This window comes from Alligator mississippiensis, chromosome 15, assembly GCF_030867095.1.
Source record: "Alligator mississippiensis isolate rAllMis1 chromosome 15, rAllMis1, whole genome shotgun sequence".
Classification (NCBI taxonomy): domain Eukaryota; kingdom Metazoa; phylum Chordata; order Crocodylia; family Alligatoridae; genus Alligator; species Alligator mississippiensis.
Window position 1 is genome coordinate 1,156,959 of NC_081838.1, and position 17,287 is coordinate 1,174,245.

Consider the following 17,287-nt stretch of genomic DNA (forward strand, 5'->3'; position numbering starts at 1 on the left):
CCATCCCCAGCCCTTGGGCGGCCTGGGATGGCCCCGCCCACTACTCACTAGCCCCTACCAGGCGCAGGCCCTGCCCACTCCTGGCCACACCCACACAGAGCCCCACCCAACTGGCAGCACCTGATAGGGTTGCTTGCCACCTGGCTTGGCCACACAAGCCAAGATCACTCCTAGCCCCACCCACCAGGCTTGTAGCCCCGCCCACTCCTTATGCCCCCGCCCACCTTTCACTCCCTCTGCTCCCTGCCAGGCCCTACCCACTTCCTATGGCCCCCCCAGACATGTGGGGGCCCTTGCGGGCTGTGCTCCGCCCACTAGGTATCGCCCTCCCTCGTAAACAAGGAGGCCCAAGCTGGTGCGTGAGCAGGGCAGATGCCGCCCCCCCCATCCATTCCCGGGCCCAATCCTGGGGGGCTCCCCACCACTGGGGAGGGGCCCAGGAGGGGTGGGGGGAAAGCAGCAGGGTCCCGGGGGAAGCAACTTCCACCCTACGCCCCAGGACACCTGGGTCCCCCCACCCCAACAGTAAGACCTGGGCCCAGCTCCCAGCTTTTCCCAAGGCAACCCCGGAGCAGGGGGATGCGGCCACCTCTGGGGTTGGATCCCCCAGCTGCATATAACAACCCCCCTCAGCTAATTTTAAGGGGGAAGAAATGAAAAGAGTGCAGAGCTGAGAACAACCAGAACCTACATTTTTAATCAGGGAAAGACCACAGAGTCTGGGGGGCCTGGGACAGGACCCCAGGATTGAGGGGGGGGCATTTAGTCTTTAACTGGAAGCAAGGTCCCCCCTCAAAAAGGCTTGAGACCTCCCCCAGCTGGGGCAAAAAGGCCCCTCAGCTCCCCCCCACCGTGTCAGGTCTGTTCCACCCCAGACACAGCAGCTACGGTCCGAGCGAGAGTCCGGTGTCTGCCCCCTCACTCCTTCTTGCCCTCAGCACCGCTGCTCTTCTCTGACGAGGACCCCGGCGTCTGGGCCGGCTGCGGGGGGGGAGTGGAGCCGGCTGCGGAGTCCCTGGGGGGCTGCTGGGACTTGGTGTCAATGGCGGCGTGCTCTCTCTTCACTAGCTCCTGCAGCTCCGTCTGCGGGGGGGGGGAAAGAGGCCAAAGTTGAGGGGGTGGGGGGGCAGGAGGAGTTGCCTGACCCCCCTCCAGCTCAGACGCAGCCAGTTCTGGGGTGGAACGCAGGAACTGTTTGTAACAGGGATCCATCACCCTGTGCTGAGATGCAGCCAACTCTGGGGTGGAACAGAGGGATCTGTTCTTAAGAGGGGGCCATCAGCCTATTTTGAGATGCGCCCAGTTCTGGGGCAGAACACAGGAGCCGTTTGTTACACTGCCCTGCGCCAAGATGCAGCCAGCTCTGGGGTGGAACATAGGGAGCTGTTCTTAATGGAGATGCTTCAGTCTATGCCGAGATGCAGCCAGCTCTGGAGTGAAACCTGGGCATAGGACTGTGCCCCACATGCTATCCCTTAGGGCCCTGGCCTATGGCTGCTTCTGGGGAGAATCGCAGCTGCCTCAGGCTGATGGGAACAGAGCTGGGAGGGTAGGGCTGCAGCTGTGAACTGGAGGAAGGGGGCGGCCTTGGGGGGGGTCGCCGAGTCAGTACCTTCCAGCCCAGGAGCTCGGCCAGTGCCGCACAGCCGGCGTCACAGTCCCCGAGCCAGGCCACATCCCTGCGGGGGGAGAAGGACGGACAAAGACAGACAGGCGGTCGTTAACGACAACTGGGCAGATGCCCACCGAGGGCTCCCCCCGCGCAAAGGGACTATCGCCAGGCTTGCACGACATATGGGGAAACTGAGGCACAGACAGGATCGAGCCCCGCCACCTCGAGAGCAGCTCAAGCCCCAGGGATCTGATCCGTCAGCCCCCTACCCCCCCACAGAGCTGGGAGATGGGACCCAGGAGTCCTAAAACCACCCCCACCTCGCCCATGATGGCCTGGGAAGAGACCCCCCCCCCCCCCCCCCCCCCCGGTACCTGTAGGCCTTGTCGGAGTCAAAGTCGAGGCCGGGGCCGTAGCCCAGCAGCGAGAGGCAGAAGTCGCTCTGCGGATGGACATGTGGTGCAGTGAGGCTCCGCCCCCTGCCAAGGGAGGCCCCACCCCATCCCATGCGCACTCACCCACCTGCTGCAATGCCCACCCACCTGCCTTACCTGCCCTGTCTTCTCCTTGTTGATGAGGAGCCGGGGGGTCTTGGCAGGAACCCTGCAGGAGACAGGGGGTCAGAAGGGGGCAGAGTGGGGGCGCTGGGGGGGACAGTGGGGTGCTGGGGCGGCACTGACCTGCTGACAAGGGAGGCGAAAGGCTGCACCTGCAGGGAGGTGCCCATGACGAGCAGCAGATCCACCTTCTGGAAGTCCTGGGGGGGGGCGCAGTGTCAGCGCTTGGCCTCTTGCCCCCAGGATCGTACCCCTTGGGGCTCCAACCCCCACGCCGGGATCAGCCCACATCCCCTCTTCCCTCCCCACCCAGACTCATGCCCCCCCTCCCACCAGTCCAGGCTCTACCCCCAAGCCCCCAGGATCAGGCCCACATGCCCCCCCAGCACTTACCGACTGCATGAGACTGAAGAAGCGGGAGGGGAGACTCTCCCCGAAGAACACGATGTCTAGCAGGGGGAAGTAGAGACCCCCGACTCAGTCAGCATCCCATAGACCTGCCCCCCCCGACCCCCAACGGTGGGGGGGGGCAAATTTGTCCTGCCCCAGAGCTGAGCTATTCCCCCCAGAGGAGACCTTCCCCCCCTGCCTTGGGAGGCAGTGTTGTTACAGGCCAGTTTCCTCACCTCCCCCCCCAACAGCAGCCTCATCCTAGCTGCCTTTGGCATCCCAGGGGCCGGAAAGATGCATGGAGTTGCCCCCCCGCTCCTGCCAAATCTCACCCCCTCCTCCCTGCTGTTGCTATGGGCTACAGGACTCTTTCTTACTTCCTGTCCCAAACGGAGACAACAGGCCGCGTTTCCTTTGTCATTCAGGTTGAAGTGCTTGGAGCTCCGGGGAGGGGAGAGGGAAGGGGCAGGGGGGACGGGGGCTGCTGGACAACCTGCCCCCCTCCCCGCCCCGTCCTACCTGAGGGCTGGGGACACTCACCAGGCTTCACCACGTTATTGCACTGGTCACATTTGGGGACCAGGGAGGAAAAGATCTTCTCTGACAGGAGACAAAGGAAATAAGACCAGTGAGGTCCAGGAAATGGCTAACGAGAAGATCGCTAACAAGGAGCCAGGAAAACCTCAAGGCTTTCAGCTCCTCTGGGCTCCACAACGCGACCTGCTCTGGGGGCCGATCAGCTGTTTCTTCCTCTACAGGAGCTCTGAAACCCCCAGGCTGGACAGAGATCCCCACCTCCCCTCCGTCGACAGGCCCCATCAGGGGGCAAAGGCAGCTGCTGGACCCGGCGAGCCCCCGGACCCCCGCGGCCGCGGTACCTTTCATCCAGTCCAGGTTGTATTGCTTGCGGCAGGCGGTGCCAAGGCAGTGGGAGGTGAAGAAGGTGCCATGCGCTTCCACCAGGTCCTCGGCCGCCAGCCCGGCCACGCGCTCCAGCGTGTCGATGTTCTGTGGGGCACAGAAAGGGCAGTCCCAGCCATGAGCCCTGTGCCCAGGCCAGCTTACAGGGCTGGGGGAGTGGGAATGACTGGGCACAGCTGGGGTGAAACTGCCCACCCCTGCCACTGATCATGCCCCCCACCCCAGGGGTTTTCGCTCACCTGGGTGTAGCACCGCAGCAGCAGCCCCTTCTCCTTCAGCAGGCGCATGAAGTAGTGGCACACGGTGGGCTGGGGAAGAGCGGGGACAGTCACTTCCGTGTCCCCCCCCCATAGGGGAGAAAGGGCAATTTAACCATGCACCCACTCCCTTAAGTCCAGCCCTTGTACCCCAGGAGGCTCTGGGCACCGGCTGGGAGGGGTGAGGACCACCTGCCCACCCAGTGCTGCCCAGCAAGGAGGCACATATTCGACCCAGGCCCATTGGGGGGTGGGGGGAATGGGTGAGACGCAGCTGATAGCACTGGCAGGGTCTTCCCTGCTGCTGCGGGTGGGGGCTGGTGCGGGCAGGCTGGCACTGCAAGGTCACGGCTCTAACGCAAGCAAGCTCCGGCATCAGAACGATCCCAGAGGAGTCGGGGCTGCTGGCCAGCCCAGGGCAGGGTGACAGGCTGGAGACCCCCCAGCCCCATGGGGCAGCTGAGCTTGCAGGGGGCAGACGCCAGGCTGTGTGGGGGTTGGGCCCGATGGGACCTGGGCGGTTTTCCAAAATGGGGCACAACTCGCCACACTGAACCCAGGGGTCCGGGGCCCAGGTCCTCCGCTTTGCAGAAGCAGGGGCACAACCCAGGCGTCCTGGCTCTGCTCTCACCCCCAGCCCCTTCCCTGCGCAGGGAACCCAGGCATCCTGGCTCCCAGGCGCCTCGGGGCTGGGGCAGGGTGGGTTTACCTTGAACTGCCCCGGGTACAGCTCCTTAGCCAGGGCGAAGAACGGCTCGGGGTTTTTCTGCGTGGAAAAAAGCAAACGGCCAAGTCTCTGGGGGCGCGTAGCTTTAAACAGCTTCCCCCACATCACTACTACCCCCGTGGGGGGAGAGCGGGCTACACTCTGAGCCCTGATTAGGGGGAAAGCCCCCCCCCCCCCAATCAGAGCCACCTCGAGATTGCCCAGCTTCATTATCGGTCCCCCAGCCCTGCGGGTGACCGATCCTGACCTGGGAGAAAGGGGGCCGGGGGGTGTCTGTTGTGGGTACGGCCTCGGGGGCATACCCCAGATGTGCGCGGGGAGGGGAGGGGAGCGGAGGCAGGGGAGCACAGTGCCTGGCCGAAGGGGCGCAGGGAAGAGGGTCCCGGGCCCATACCTTGAAGAAGCGGATGTCGAAGATGGCTTCGGGGTACGGCAGGTTGTAGCTCGCCAAGTTGGCGTAGAGCCCCGTGCCCGGCGACCGGAAATCCGGGATCCCCGCAGCTGGGAGACACCGGGGGGAGGCAGCTCAGGGGCCTGCGCCTTGGCTGGAGGTGGGGGTCGAGATGCAGGGGGGGGGGAAGAAGTGGGCTGGGGTCCCATAAGGATCTTCTCTTTGGCCCCACCGGTGTTACCCGCAGCTGCCGCGCTCCACCCCAGACTCAGCCGCGTTTGCCTGCCTCACGTTTCCTCATGTGTAACGTGCCCCGGAACAAAGTGCCCGCCCGGCTTTTTCCGGCAGAAGCAGCTCTTACCGTGCTACCGTATTTCCCACGCGTCACATTCGTGCCCGTTTCCAGCAGCTGGTTTGGGGTGGGGGGCGGGGGGGGAAGCATGCGTCGTAGGCGAGAAGATCCGGTCGCTGCCCGCCCAACGGGGGTACGCTCCAAAGGGGGGCAGCGGGGGGGAGTGAAGGGAGTGAGCCCCGTACGCACAGCTGCTGCGCTGCACCCCAGAAGCGGCTGCAGCGAGTGGCAGCGAGCGTGGGGGGGCTTGACCCCTGACCCCAGGAGCGCGGGGGGTTAGTCCAGCCGGGGTACTTACAGGTGGAGATCCCGGCTCCCACCATGCACACGACGTTCTTGCCTGCGAGATAAACGGGGGTGGGGCGGGGGGGTGACTTCCGCCCCGGGTACAAGCGCCATCCCCCCCCTCGCCCGCAGCAGGGTCCTCCGTGCTGCCTTGGGGTCGAGGGTAAGCGCCCCCCCCGGGGGCCCAACACCCGGAGGGGGAGGGGAGGGTCCCAGGCGTTCAGCGTCCGCCTGCCCGGGTCCCGTCCCAGCCCGGCGGGGGCTTACACTGGTCGCTCAGCATGAACCGGCTCACGCCCTCCAGCGTCAGCTCCTCCAGCACCTTCTCCGGCCCCTCGCCGCCCAGGCCCAGCGTGCGCGACAGCAGGGTCCGCAGGAACTCCACTGCGGAGGGGAAGGGCAGCCGTCACCGCCGCGCACGGACCCATTTCACAGACCGCACTGCCGGTCGGGGCTTGCTGGGGGGGGTCATGCAGGAGCCACGAAATTCCTCCCAGCCGCCCCCCCCCCACCCCGGGGTGCGAGCACTCACTCTCGGACTCTCCGGAGGCGCCGGCGCCGCTGTCCGAGTCGGAGTCCGAGTCCTGAAGAGACGAGCGGAGTGGAGCGGAGCGCGCCGTTACCGCGGGTTTAGAGCGCAGCCCCCCGCCCCCCGCCCCGCTGAGACAAAGGCGACGTCGCAGGTCGCCGAACCAGCGGCGAGGGGCGAGGGGCAGCGGGCTCGGGCTGCAGCCGGGCAAGCTGGGGCTGGAGGGGTCAGCTGGGCCCCGCCGGACTCACCGGGGAGTCGGAGCCCGGGCCTGGCCCCGCGTCTGCGGCCCCCGGAGCTGCGGGCAGAGGGGGGGGGTCAGTCACGGAGGGGGGGACCCCAGGGAGGGGGCAGGGGGACCCGGGGGCGGGGCCTCACCCTCCTGCTCGGCCATGGGCCCCGCTCCTGGGCCCCGCACTTCCGGGGCCCGCGTTATGTCACCGGAAGCGGAGCCATCCACGGGGGATGACGGGAGGAGACACAGCCAGAGCTCCCATCATGCCCCGCGGTGAGAGCCGTACTCCAGCCAGGATCCAGACTCCACTTCCCATCATGCCCCACGCTCCATTCCCCCCTCCCCCCTCACGCCCCGCGTCCACCACCATGCCCCGCGCCAGGATCCAGACTCCACTTCCCATCATGCCCCACGCTCCAGTCCCCTCTCCCCCCTCACGCCCTGGGCGGAGAGCCCCGCACTCCATCCCCCATCATGCCCCGCGCCAGGATCCAGACTCCACTTCCCACCATGCCCCACGCTCCAGTCCCCTCTCCCCCCTCACACCCTGGGCGGAGAGCCCCGCACTCCATCCCCCATCATGCCCCGCGCCAGGATCCAGACTCCACTTCCCATCATGCCCCACGCTCCAGTTCCCTCTGCCCCCTCACGCCCTGAGCGGAGAGCCCCGCACTCCATCCCCCATCATGCCCCGCGCCAGGATCCAGACTCCACTTCCCACCATGCCCCACGCTCCAGTCCCCTCTCCCCCCTCACGCCCTGGGCGGAGAGCCCCGCACTCCATCCCCCATCATGCCCCGCGCCAGGATCCAGACTCCACTTCCCATCATGCCCCACGCTCCAGTTCCCTCTCCCCCCTCACGCCCTGGGCGGAGAGCCCCGCACTCCATCCCCCATCATGCCCCGCGCCAGGATCCAGACTCCACTTCCCACCATGCCCCACGCTCCAGTCCCCTCTCCCCCCTCACGCCCTGGGCGGAGAGCCCCGCACTCCATCCCCCATCATGCCCCGCGCCAGGATCCAGACTCCACTTCCCATCATGCCCCACGCTCCATTCCTCCCTCCACCCCCCATCATGCCCCGCGCCAGGAGCCAGACTCCACTTCCCATGATGCCTCTCGCTCCATCCCCCCATCACGCCCTACGCTAGGACCTAGACTCCATCTCCCATCCTGCCCCGCGCCAGGACCCGTCCTCCCGGCCTGCCCCGCGCGCCGCCCACCCCGCAACAAGCCGGGCGCGCATTGGTGGGCGGCGGGGATTCCCCGGGAGCTGCCCCGCCCCCCTCTCCCGTCGGTGCAGCGGGCCCGGGGCTGCGGCGCCCCTGCCGCCATGTCGGGCCAGGCCGAGGCCGAGGCGGAGCGGGGCGTGGAGGCCGAGAGCGAGACGAAGGCGGGCCCGGAGGAGTGGTGCGACAGCGGGCTGGGCTCGCTAGGCGAGGGGCCGCTGTCGCTCCCGGGCGCGCCGGGCCCCGAGGGCGGCGGGGAGCGGGAGCGGGATCGGGATCGGCTGGACTCGGCGCTGGGGGACGAGGAGGAGGAGGAGGAGAAGGAGGCGGCGGCCGTGGGGGCGCTGGCGCAGGGCGTGGGGTCGGTGCGGCTCCGCGACCCGCCGCCCGTGGCCCCCGAGGCCTGGCTGCGCCACGTGCTGGGCTTCCTCACGGAGGACGGCGACACGTAGGTGTGGGGGCGGGGCGGGGCGGGGGGCGGGGGGCTGCCTCCCCTCCCCCACCCCACCCCGCCCCGCCCACCTGCGCCTCCCCGCAGCGCCCTGCACCTGGCCGTCATCCACGAGCACGAGCCCTTCCTCGACTCCATCCTGCACTTCGCGCGCGGCACCGCCTACCTCGACCTGCAGAACGACCTGGGCCAGGTGAGGCCCCGCCCCCGGCCCCGCCCCCGGCCCCGCCCCCCACCTCACCTCACCTCACCTCACCTCACCCCACCCCCGCGTCTCCCCCAGACCGCGCTGCACATCGCCGCCATCCTGGGCGCCGCCGGCTTCGTGCGCAAGCTGACGGGGGCGGGCGCGGGGCTGGGCCTGCGGGAGAAGGGCGGCCGCACCGCCCTGCACCTGGCCTGCCGCGAGGGCCGGCGCGACTGCGCCCGACACCTCCTCGCCCCGCCCGGCGCCCGCCTCTACCTGGACTGCGCCAACTACGACGGTACGCGCGCACGCCGCGGGGGGCACACCCCCTCCCCGACCCACCCACCCACCCCCCTGCCCCCGGGGAGCTGTCGTGGGGGGGGGCGGCCGAGGCCGGCGTCCATCCCGCGCCTCGCTCCGCACGCAGGTTTCACGCCCCTGCACGTGGCCGTGCTGCAGAAGGACGTGGAGATGGTGAAGCTGCTTCTGGGCGCCGGCGCCGACCTCGATAAGGCGGTGAGTGCCGGCAGGGGGGCGGCACTGCTGTAGGCAGATCGCAGCCGACGTAACGCGAGGAGAAAAGCGGCTTTACTCCCAGAGGGGGGCTGGGTTAAGTCCACCTCGCTTGTTGGTAGAAAGCTTAGAAAAATCCGGTCACAAGAAGGCATCTCGTTAGTCCCGCGAGGCATCGCTGCGCTAGATCGCGCCCGAGCCGTGACTTGGGAGCCCCTCCGGGGATGGGGAGTCTGCGGCGTCCGGGAGGGGGACCCGGCAGGGCAGGACGGGATGGTTGGAACAGTCAATGTCGAGATCGTTAGCGAGGAGAGAGGGTCGTTAACGCCTGCGGAGCAAAGGGATTAGCAGGAACGAGGGAGCGGTGAAGTCAGTCGAGTCCAGGCTGCCTGGGTAGAAACGCGGCTGCCCCTGCCACGCAGTTGGGTTTACAGATTGGGTAGATGGGTCGACGGGGGGTGCCCCCCCACCACCTCCAGATCTGCCCCTGGGCGTTACCACCCCCTCCCCCCCTCCCTGGCCTGTGCCGGCAGGAGCCGAGCTGTGGGCGCAGCCCCCTGCACCTGGCGGTGGAAGCGCAGTGCCCCGAGGTGGTGGAGTGCCTCCTGCGCGCCGGCGCGGACCCCGGCGCCCGCATGTACGTGGGCTACACGCCCCTGTACAGCGCCCTGCACCGGCCCGACCGCAGGATCCCGCAGCTGCTGCGGGACTTCGGCTCCCAGGAGCCCGACTGGGACTCGGAGCCGGAGAGTCCCGACGACGCCAGCGACGTGAGTGGGGCGGCTGTGGGGACCCTCCTGCCCCCGGGGGGGCTGGGTGGGAAGCTCCTAGTGGTTAGATCCCCCCCCCCCCCAGCCGTTAATGAGACGAGTTGGGGAGGTCTCAGTCGTTTGCTCCGCCCTAATTCCTTCCGTCTCTCCCCTTTCCCTCCAGGATGAATATGACGACATCATCATCAACAGTGGATATTATAAGAACTGATGGGGGGTGGTCTCCCCTGCCCCCCTCTCCTCTCCTCTGCGGGTGGATTTGGGACAGCCTCGTTGCCCGGCCCGGCCTCTGCTATTGCCAGTGGCCCCCCGGACCCCCAACGCGTCCCCTGCCCGCTCTGGGGCCCCTTCATCTCCTGCCGGCCTGAGACCAGTTTGTTGTGCCGCGGGCAGGGCAGGCTTGGCCCCTACCTCGCCAGCACCTGCCTGCCCTAGTGTAGAGGAGCCCCTGCCGCGGCGGCTACCAGCTCTAGATCTCGGCTGCCAAAGACCTGAGGTCTGTAGAGCGGTGCCGATTGCCGCCCCCCCGCTTTAGGATCCCAGACTCTTGGGCTCTCGTGCCCGTGACCTTTGGGCTCTAGTAACCCCATCTCCTTCCAGCGGTGGCACAAGTCGGGGATCCCTCCCCGAACTGCCCCTTCCACCTCTCAGCCCCGAGCTGTGCAGACATGGGGGCAGGGAAATGCTGCTCTCAGACCAGAGAGACCATTCCCAATACTGGGCTGGACTGGTCCCCTATCCCAGTGTGGACACAGTGGTGCCCAGGGGGAGGACCGGGTTCTGTCTCTGCTCCGTCAGCTGTGGGAGGTTTTGCCCACCCGCCCCTTGCAACTCCTCCAGCCCTGGAGGCGGGGAGCTGCCGATCCCTGCCTCGGCCCTGCCCCAGGGAAAGGGGCGTGTGTGTCTCCTCTCCGTGTGCGTCCAGCTTCTCTGTGTGTGGTGTGGCCCCCCCGTGTCGTTCCTACCACTCCAGCGTGCGTCTGCGTGGTCCGTGTCTGCGTGCCTGTCCTGTTCTTGTCTGGATCTTGCCCTGTGCTGTGTATGTTAACGAGGGTGGGTGGCTGGGTGGGGGGGGGCACGTGATTAAAACTCTTGCCCCATTCAGTGTCTGTCCGTCCGTCCATCCAGCCCCAGTGTCCATCTCAGTCCGGGACCTCCAGCTCTGCTGCGCTTTCCCTTCTAGTGGGGAAGGAGACGGGCATTTTTACAGAGGGGGAAACTGAGGCATGGGTCTCATGAGGCCCCCCCCAGTTCTGATGCCTTCGGGCATCTCCGTCCGGAGCTCCAGGGAAGATCAGTCCCTTCCTGTAGCCGGAGCAAGCCTGGACCTGGAGTGACCTGGTCTCGTGTGTTTTTAGCACGTAACGCACAGCCCCAACCGCCCGGAGAAGACCGGGGAGAAGTGGCACACAATGAGCGGGACCCCCGAGGGGGGTGGCAGAGTGGGGGACCCCCGGCACGTCCCCCCCTGGGGCTAGCCCTGGGGCAGGCGGGAGATCTGGGGTCTCCTGCCTTCCCCTCCGGGTCAGAGGTCAGAGCGCACATAATAACCCCCTCCGCCCCGACTAGCCTGAGCCGGGGGCAGTCCTTTCTGACCCCCAGCAAGGATAACCCCCCACCCCCCAGTAATGGGGAAGCCCTTCCCAGCCTCCTGCGCGGAATTGGCCCCGCTCCCAGGCCCCAGGGCGGTTGTGCCCCCTTCCTGTCACTGGTCCGGACGGTCCAGCTCCCCCGCGGTGGGACCAGGCAGGGTTGGTCCAGATCACATCAGAACCCCTCTGTCCCCCCGTGTCAGCCCTGGGGCCCACGGTGGGGGGGGGAGGGGGGGTCTCCCGTCCTGGCAGCCCCCCCGGGGTGATTCCCCGCTATCACCTGGCGCCTCGAAGTGGCTGAATCCGGGTAGGAGCCCATGGGCTCGTGCACACGTATGCACACACCCACACGCCTGACTGCTCTGTCACCACGGCGTTAATCACCACCGGGCCCATAAAGAGAGGACTTTGTCATCCCGGCAGGGCTGGGCCAGGTAACCGGCCCCGGGTTCAGGACACGCCTGTGCACACGTGTGTGCGGAGCCCAAGCATCCAGCGAGCAGTGTCCAAGCGCACGCACGAGCCCCGGAGCCAGGCGTCCGGGCCCCAGGCCGCGCACAGGACCCCGGTGTCCGGGCGCACGCGCCGTGAAGAGGACCCAGGTGCCCGGGACGCGTGGACCATGCCCGGCCGTGGACGGGGCTGGCGCATCGGCTACTGCCTGCCCGAGCAGAAGAAGAGGAAGCTGAACTTCCAGGACTTCGAGGCTCTGTGCAGGTAGCGCACTTCCCTCGTGCGAATCCTTGTGCGAGGGGCTGGTGCCGGGGGTCTCGCACCCTCCCCAGTTCCGGGGGCCGGGCTCTTCCAGCCCTGCGCTGTCCGGTAGAGCCTCATTAATCGTAACGAGGGCCTCATTACAGAGCTGGGGTGGAGATTAGCCACCTGCTAGGTGACCTTTGACCTCGCTGGCCCCTAATGTCCCTGAACCGTATTCCCTGTAGTAGCCGCATCTCCTGGACCAGCAGTGCATCCCCACGCAAGAAAGGGAAACTGAGGCACTGGGCTTGGACTCCCCCCGAAAACCTCTCCTGGGGGCCCCTGCGCTGTGCCCCGGGATGCAGCCAGCTGTGGGGGGTAACGGGGTGAGGGGCGAGGAGGATTGGGCCTGCAGACCCAGGAGCTGGAGGGGGTTAGGTGGCACGTTAATTAGAGGAGCGTCCCTGCGAGGGGAGGGGGGTATATCCGGTCCTTGGCACTCACCAGGCAGCTTCTGTCCGTGGTGGGGAGCAGCTGAGGGCCCGGGGGTCCGGCTCAGCCCCCAGGAGTCCCTGCTCCCTGCCCAGAGCTGGGGTTGGGACCCGGGCGCCCTGTGCCCCCTGCGGCGCCCAGCCAGCGGGGAGGGACCCAGGCTCCGCAGCACCTGTCCCCAAGTCACGTGACCCCCTCCGGCTCCCCTCACTTCACCTGGGCCAGGTGTCTCCACCCCTCTTAAAGAGCCGGTGCCCCCTGGATGCCCGATCCCCTGAGCCCAGGCCCAGGCCCTGCTGTCTCGGGGGGGCCACTGTCTGTCCATCTGGGTCCCAAAACCTCCCGGGCTGCCTGGGTCCTGAGACACGGGGCCTCCAAAGAGCCCCTGGAGAGGGGGGGTTGTTCCAGACACCGGTGGGGGGGTGTGTATGTGTGTGCACGAATGGCCTGGGTTCTGTGTGTGTGTGTACATGTGTGTTTGTGTGCATCTGGACACCTTGGGGGGGGTGTGCACAAATGTCCTGGATACCTGGTGCGTGTGTGCATGAATGTCCTGGGTTGTGTGTGTGTGTGTGTGTATTTGTGTGCATCTCCTGCACACCTGGGTTCTGTGCGTGCGTGTGACCAGTGGGGAAACTGAGGCACGGAGCAGTGGCCGCCCCATCCAGTGCCCTGCGGTGCCAGGCAGGCTCCGTGCCCCCCCCCCCAACCCTTATCTTATCTCTCCAGCTCCCTATCTCTCTCGCTCGCTCGCTCTCACTCCTTCCCTGCCCCGCCCTTGACCCGGGCCCCCGCGTCTGGCACCGCCCTGGGGTGTTGGCCGCGCAGTGAAGGCCCTGCTGGCGGTTGATTGCCATACCAACCAGGGCCCCAGCCAGGATCAGGTCCCCTAGGCTACTCAGCCGGGATCGGGCCCCCGCATACCCAGCCCAAGCCCCCAGGCAGGATCGGGCCCTCTGCCCCCCGCCAGGATCGGGGGTCCCAGGCACCGCCCAGCTCCTTAGCAGGCGACATCAGTTATAAACCAGTCATTATCGTTAGCCATTAAACAGATGAGCAGACCTGATTACACCAGTTATTGCCAATGAGGTTGGTTAAATATCAAGGAAACCCATTACGCAGGTAGGAACTGGGCGTCCCAGAGTTAAGCAGCCAATGGCAGAGCTCGGCCACCAGCCCCAGCCCAGGGTCATTAGCCGTCCCTAGACCGTTCCCCGCCATTCATGTGTGATTATTACATCAGCGTCATAATTAAAATACATTAAATATGTTTTGTATTAAAATATAGCATTGATTACTTCAAGTATTCATCGGTTATTAATTGATCATACTTTATTGTTACCGAGCTTTAAGGATGAAGTTGCCACTGCCAATTAAATGCATAATTAAGGAGACGTTATCAGCTGAATTAAATAATCAGCACTAACTGATTAGCGGGATGCATAATTAAGTAGTTGTCAATAAGGCATATAAATAAACAATTACTATCACTTAATTACATGGTAGCTGCTTAATTGATTTAATCGATAGGAACTTTATTTATGCGCATTACTGATAATAACCACTTAATTATGCATGCAGGCTCAATGACTACCTCATTATGCATTCGGCTGTTTAATTGATTATAATTATTCATTGCCAATTAATGGCTTCATTAAACGGGCAGCATCAATTGCAGGATTGAATACGATGCTCACTCTCAGCCGCCTGCGCGGCCGCCGTGGGGTGCGGAGCTGAACGGCTCCTGTCCATGCAGTCCGTTAACTTCCAATTAAATTGAGGTTAAAATTAAATTTCAAATAAAAAATATTAAATAGATCTCAATTAATTGACTAGATAATGACCCCCTCCTTCACTGCCCCCATGAGACCACCCAGCCTCTTTTTGCTGAGCTCTGCCACTGCCTTATGCCCACTACACAGATGGGAAAAACTGAGGCAGGAGCCCACGACTTCCCACTGGTTTTCCCAGGTGGGCTTCCCCCCCCCCACAGCTAACTCTTGCCCCGCTCCTTGGTTTCCACAGGGAACGTGGCCACGAGGTCGTGGAGGTGAGTCGGGGGCAGAGGTGGGCTCCCCCCCCCCACCCCATCGTCTCCCATCCAGGGCCCAACCGCGGCCCGGCCCTGCTGTGCGGGATCCCCCGTAACCCTGCTTGGCACCATGGGGTGGGGGTGGGGGGGGCGCGGACACCTCATCTACCCCACTCCCCTGGCCCCGAGATGCGGCTGGCTCTGGGGCAGATCCTGACCCCGGCCCCGCAGCTGGACCTGGGCCGGCCCCTGAGCCCGCAGGGCCCCTTCGACGTCATCCTGCACAAGCCCTCGGACCTGCTGCTCGCCTCAGACTACGACATCCACGCCCAGAGCCTCGTCGACAACTTCCAGGTGACTCCCAGTACAGCCCAGTGCGGGACTGGGGTGCCCCACCCCCTCTCCCGCTGGAGGCCCAGTTCGGCACTGAGAGGTCCTGCCCCCTTCCGTCCCAGTGCAGCCCAGTTTGAGCCGGGGAGGCCCCCCTTGGCCCCAGGCTGGCGGTGGGGGTGGTCCTGGGGGGGATGCGGCTGGCTCTGGGGTGGCCGGCGGTGTTGACCGGGCCCCGTCTCCCCCAGACCTACACGGACACCCACGCGCGCACCCTGGTGCTGGACCCGCTGTCGAGCGTGCGCCCCCTGCTCGACCGCTTCGAGTCCTGCCTCCTGCTCCGCGACCTGCGCGCCCAGGGTTCGAATCCTGCCCCGCTGCGGGTGACCTGACCCCTGACCCCAGGGCGGAGCCCGTTGTGGCCCCAGGGGGTGCCCGGGGGGTAGGGACTCAGCCCCTGCCCGGGGGTTAACCCCCTTCCTCCCCCCAGACAACAGCGTCTTCTCGCCGCCCTGCGTGGAGCTGCCCGCCGGGTCGGGGCGCGAGGCCCTGGGGCAGGTGCTGACCCGGGGCCTCACCTTCCCCCTGAGTGAGTGGGGCCGGGGGCGGGGCTAAAAGGAGGGGCGTGGTAGGGTGGGCGTGGCTAGAGGGGGTGTGGCCAAAATAGACACGGAAGGAGGCGTGGTTAAAAGACTGGGCGTGGCATTAGGTGGGCGTGGATAAAAGGGGTCTATTTAAGGCAGATACTAAAGGGGAGGTGGCTAAAGGGAGGGGAGGGGCCAAGCAGAGGCACAAGGGGTGGGCGGGGCTAAAGGGGCGTGGCCGTGGCAGGTGTAGAAATAGTGGGCGGGGAGGGGTGTGGCGAGGAGGGAGCCAGAAGAGGGGTAGGTGTGGCTAAAGGAGGGGGTATTTGGGGTCTGCACTAGCCCCTCTGCCAGAGGCAGGGGGGGCAGTTGCCCCCGGCCCCTCCTGACCCCCCTCCTGCCCCCACAGTCTGCAAGACCCGCGTGGCGCACGGCCCCGACTCCCACCAGGTGAGTAGGTAACAGCTGCCCCGCCCGCGCCCCCATGCAACTACTGCCCCCGCAGCAACCACCCACCGCTGCCCAGATAACAACCTACTCCTGCTGGCGTAGCCATCCACCGGTGCCCCAGGAGCAACCCCCCAGTGCCCCGATAACGACCTACCACCGCTGCAGTAACGACCCACCGGTGTCCGGGGTCAGGGGGTCCCCCCCCCCCGGGACCCCTTGACCCCGCTCCCCGCTTGCCCCCCAGATGACGCTGGTGTTTAACGAGGAGGGCCTGGGCGACGTGCGTGGCCCCTGCCTGCTGCAGAGCTTCGTCAACCACGACGCCGCCCTCTTCAAGGTCTTCGTGGTGGGGGACGCCCACTTCATGGTCCGCCGCCCCTCCCTCAAGAACTTCCCCCGGGGCCAATCAGGTGAGGGGGGGCAAGTGGCTGGGGGGGGCAGCAAACGGACCTGCCTCTGCCCCCCCCCCCCCGGTCCTGAGCCTGCCCCAGAGGGGGTGTCCCCATGGCTAGCAGTGACCCCCGTGCCCCCCCCCCCAGCCCGTGGCTCCATCTTCTTCGACAGCCGGGAGGTCTCCAAGCCCGAATCCTGCTCCCGCCTGACAGAGGTGAGTGGGGGGCTGCAGTGCCCCAGGGGGGCAGATAGGCCTGGTGCTGAGGGGCAGCAAGGGGCAGGGCTGGGGGCGCTGTGCTGGGGGGGGTCTGTTAGTCTCCTAGGCCCCCCCAACCTTGTCATCCTGTTCCCCCCCTCCCCCCCAGCTGGAGCAGGCGGGGCCGGGCCCCACGCCACCGGCCCCCAGCGTGGTGGGCCGCACCGTGAGGGGCCTGCGCAACGCCCTGGGCCTCAGCCTCTTCGGGGTGGACTTGATCGTGGAGCGGCAGACGGGGCGCTGCGCCGCCATCGACCTCAACGCCTTCCCAGGTCCCGCGGGGGGCGCCGCATGGCGCTGGGGGGCGGGGGGGGGGGGTCCGGCAGGGGTTGCTGGGCTGCAGGGGGTAGTGGGGGGGGAATCCAGCAAGGGGCGCCACTCGATATCCAGCAGCCTGGGAAGGAGGGCTGTGTTATATACTAGGAAATACGGTACCTCCTTCCCCCTTCCTACCCTTTGCCTGGGGACCCCTCTGAGTTGCGACCGCTTCTGGGGTGGACCGCGGCTGCTGGCGGACATGGGGGGGCCTGAGGTGACCCCACTGTCTGCCCCCCCAGGCTACGAGGGGGTCCCCGAGTTCTTCCCAGCTCTGCTGAGCCATATCGAGACCCTGCTGGAGACCCGGGAGCGAGAGGAGCCCCCGTCGAGCCCCCCAGAGACACCCTGATCGCCATGGGACCCCCCCACCCGATTTTCCAGAATGGACGGGGACTTGCGGGGCTCAGCCCGGACCCCCCCGGGGCCGGTCCCTATTGCACACAAGAGACCAGACCCTGCGGCCTGTCCATAGGGCCTGTCCCTCTGCCCCCAATATATGCAAATACAAGCAGCAATTATGTGGTGGCAGCACCTTGCGCTTGGGTCCTTGCTGAAGTGTGCGCAGTGGGGGGGGGGGAGCTCATGCAAATGATATGCAAAGCAGGGCCTGGTCTGGCCCATTGCTGGGGTGGAGCCATTTCATGCAAATTAATTTGTGGTGCATCTCATTTGCATTGTTATGCAGATGCTTTCCCAGCCTGCCCCCCTGGCTGGCGGGGTTGGTGTGAGATCAGGCTA

The 17,287-nt window shown here is 66.1% G+C and overlaps 3 protein-coding genes across 3 annotated transcripts; 2 read left to right on the forward strand and 1 right to left on the reverse strand.

Annotated features, from left to right (window-relative positions):
- Positions 1–671: 671 nt before the first annotated feature.
- SIRT2 (sirtuin 2) lies at positions 672–6,485 on the reverse strand. The gene is made up of 16 exons (XM_019477644.2): positions 6,400–6,485; positions 6,273–6,319; positions 6,025–6,076; positions 5,760–5,876; positions 5,506–5,547; positions 4,859–4,965; positions 4,447–4,503; positions 3,720–3,788; positions 3,438–3,567; positions 3,100–3,159; positions 2,563–2,618; positions 2,293–2,369; positions 2,164–2,215; positions 1,987–2,054; positions 1,613–1,679; positions 672–1,083 (listed from the first exon to the last, which is right to left on the reverse strand). Exons 1-16 carry the CDS (start codon positions 6,413–6,415, stop codon positions 919–921), a joined length of 1,182 nt encoding a protein of 393 aa, XP_019333189.2. The 5' UTR covers positions 6,416–6,485; the 3' UTR covers positions 672–918.
- A 1,014-nt stretch (positions 6,486–7,499) lies between these two features.
- On the forward strand, positions 7,500–10,510 carry NFKBIB (NFKB inhibitor beta). Its single transcript, XM_059718717.1, has 6 exons — positions 7,500–7,933; positions 8,024–8,129; positions 8,220–8,421; positions 8,551–8,639; positions 9,170–9,406; positions 9,570–10,510. Exons 1-6 carry the CDS (start codon positions 7,590–7,592, stop codon positions 9,615–9,617), a joined length of 1,026 nt encoding a protein of 341 aa, XP_059574700.1. The 5' UTR covers positions 7,500–7,589; the 3' UTR covers positions 9,618–10,510.
- A 96-nt stretch (positions 10,511–10,606) lies between these two features.
- Positions 10,607–17,080, forward strand: LOC109280689 (inositol-tetrakisphosphate 1-kinase). Its single transcript, XM_019477776.2, has 10 exons — positions 10,607–11,715; positions 14,212–14,236; positions 14,450–14,572; positions 14,797–14,908; positions 15,039–15,137; positions 15,542–15,582; positions 15,827–15,992; positions 16,122–16,189; positions 16,341–16,503; positions 16,789–17,080. Exons 1-10 carry the CDS (start codon positions 11,621–11,623, stop codon positions 16,896–16,898), a joined length of 1,002 nt encoding a protein of 333 aa, XP_019333321.2. The 5' UTR covers positions 10,607–11,620; the 3' UTR covers positions 16,899–17,080.
- The last annotated feature ends 207 nt before the right edge of the window (positions 17,081–17,287 follow it).